General features: G+C 40.6%; 1 protein-coding gene across 1 annotated transcript in view; it reads right to left on the minus strand.

Annotated features, from left to right (window-relative positions):
• The window catches only part of nbas (NBAS subunit of NRZ tethering complex), a 185,629-nt gene that overhangs the window by 127,339 nt on the left and 56,034 nt on the right, over window positions 1-2,256 (minus strand). The window contains 1 exon segment of the mRNA XM_032542394.1: window positions 359-471. Coding sequence (XP_032398285.1) covers window positions 359-471 — 113 coding nt within the window.

Genomic DNA, 2,256 nt, shown 5'->3' on the forward strand with positions numbered 1-2,256 from the left:
ACGCACACACACACACACACACACACACACACACACACACACACACTTCAATCCTAATTAGGCCATCAGGCAGATGTTGTTTGCACAACAGTTGATACATAAATAACCATATATTTAGATATAGTGGCAAGAAAAAGTGACTTAGGGAGGGAGGGAGGGAGGAGCTGACAGCAGGGATAGAGACAGGTTGGATGGTGCGTGGGTGAGTGAGGTTAAGGATGATGTCCTTACATCCTCTACATGTCTGATTTTAAATTCAAAACACTTGAAAGAATGGACACAGCAAAGACAAGAAATGCAAACACACGTGTGGTGAACGGAGCACATTTCCTTCAAAGACATAAACACTGCGTAGTACCTTGCAGCGGCAGGATGCTGACGCTGAAGTCTTCCAGTTGGCTCAGGGCGCTGATGAGGTCTAGTTCCTCCTGGATGGCCGGTGGACAGTCTGTGATCAGCTGGAGACACGCCCTGTTGAAGACAACAACCAGTTACGGAAGTCTTCAGATTCTTATGATCTGAACATAAAAACTCAACAATCACTAACATTCTTCTGATAGATGGCAGGAAATGGTTTTAAAACAGCAGCAACATGTTTGATTGTATGACAAATTTAGTGGGAAGGACAGTCAAGGACAAAAAGAGGTTGACTCATTTTGGTACACACTTTCAAAGTTGTAGCAAAAATGGCTTATTAAATCTGAAGTTTCAACACCGTGTTCAGAAGCATAAGACTTCTCAAGTGGATTTATTTACAAAGTCTAGACTCATTTGAAGGATCTAAAACAGGGGAGTTTTCTCTTCCAAAACAATCCACACTCATTACCCTTAATAGGATTATGTAGCACATTAGTTAGTATTTGTAGCAGTACACTGAATGTGTGAGAGTCTGTGCTTGCTGTTGGTTTTCACAATTATCACATAACACAAGTTTACAGTAAAGCAAAATACAGCAACGACTGAGAGAAAAAAGGGGGGGAAACGGAATGATTCATTTGCTAAATTAAAAAAGCTTTAAGGTCAGCCAAACCACAGTTTCTTTAACCCTTGCAGTCTGTGAACAAAGACAACGAACAGAGAAGAAGAGGCATCCCAGAATCCCTATCAGTGTATGGAAAGCAACTGAAAACAGAAATCTTCAAGAGTTTAAATCAATATTGTTAACAGACTAGAGTACACACACTCGGCAGAGCACTCTCAGCAGCTTCCCACTCTTTGAGCACGGCTGGTGTTCTTGCCAGGAACAAGAGGTTTGGCCTGGCAAATGAGAGCAGAGGAAAGGGCTGTGGATGGGCGAATGAGAGACAGAAAGAGGGCATGTTGATTATGTACTCATGCTGTGAAGTGTCTGCAGGCGAGTGCGTGCGTGGAGACTGCCTTGGAAAAGACGATGGTGAAAAAAAATCTATTTCAGTTTTGGGAGTTACAATGTGCTTTGCAGCATGTAATGTGCAGATAACTACTTTCTATTGAACAGACACACGGGAGAATACAATTTAACATTTTTGTAGCAGTTATCAATCAATGGAACACCGCACTGTAGGTGAGACCTTGTCCTTCTTTTGGCCAAACTACGTTGCACACCAACACATTGAGCACCAGCATACTGACACAAAAATGATTTCTCTTTCCTAATTTCTGTGTAATTTCCACTCCAGCTCTCGCCTACTCAAACAAGGTCTTGCACGATGAGCTTTCTTAAATATGAGAGAGACAGCTAAATGAGTCCCCCCCTTATTTCTGACATTTTTCCATTTTTTCCCTGTATAATGGTTGTGCGTCTTTCTCACAAGAGAACGTGCAAATTTTAAAAAGCTACACCAGAGACATTGTGAGAACTTTCACATATATCTAGAATATAATTGAAAGGGAGTTGTAACTCTGGCCTGACATTTAAAAAACAAAAGATAAAAAGGCTAAAAGTTGAGTCAAAACAGTTGAACCAAATGGTTGGCATGTTGTATTGACCTTGTCCAGTAGTGATAATGACATGCATGTAGGTCAACCTCCCTGAGATCAACTGGACTAGTACCATAATACACCTCAGGAAAATAAATCTGATGCTATACTGGCAGCACAATTTACATTGTTTGGTAAATAAGCTAATTAAACTACATTAAATAAGACTATTTCATTATATTGGAAGGAGCTAAACTAGACATAACTATACTCAGGAATCTAACAATTTCAGTGCATCCAGCAGACACAGCACAACATTAGCATCCATTTAAGCATAGACGTAATTTACAGGGGGGA

Source organism: Etheostoma spectabile, chromosome 18, assembly GCF_008692095.1.
Source record: "Etheostoma spectabile isolate EspeVRDwgs_2016 chromosome 18, UIUC_Espe_1.0, whole genome shotgun sequence".
NCBI lineage: Eukaryota > Metazoa > Chordata > Actinopteri > Perciformes > Percidae > Etheostoma > Etheostoma spectabile.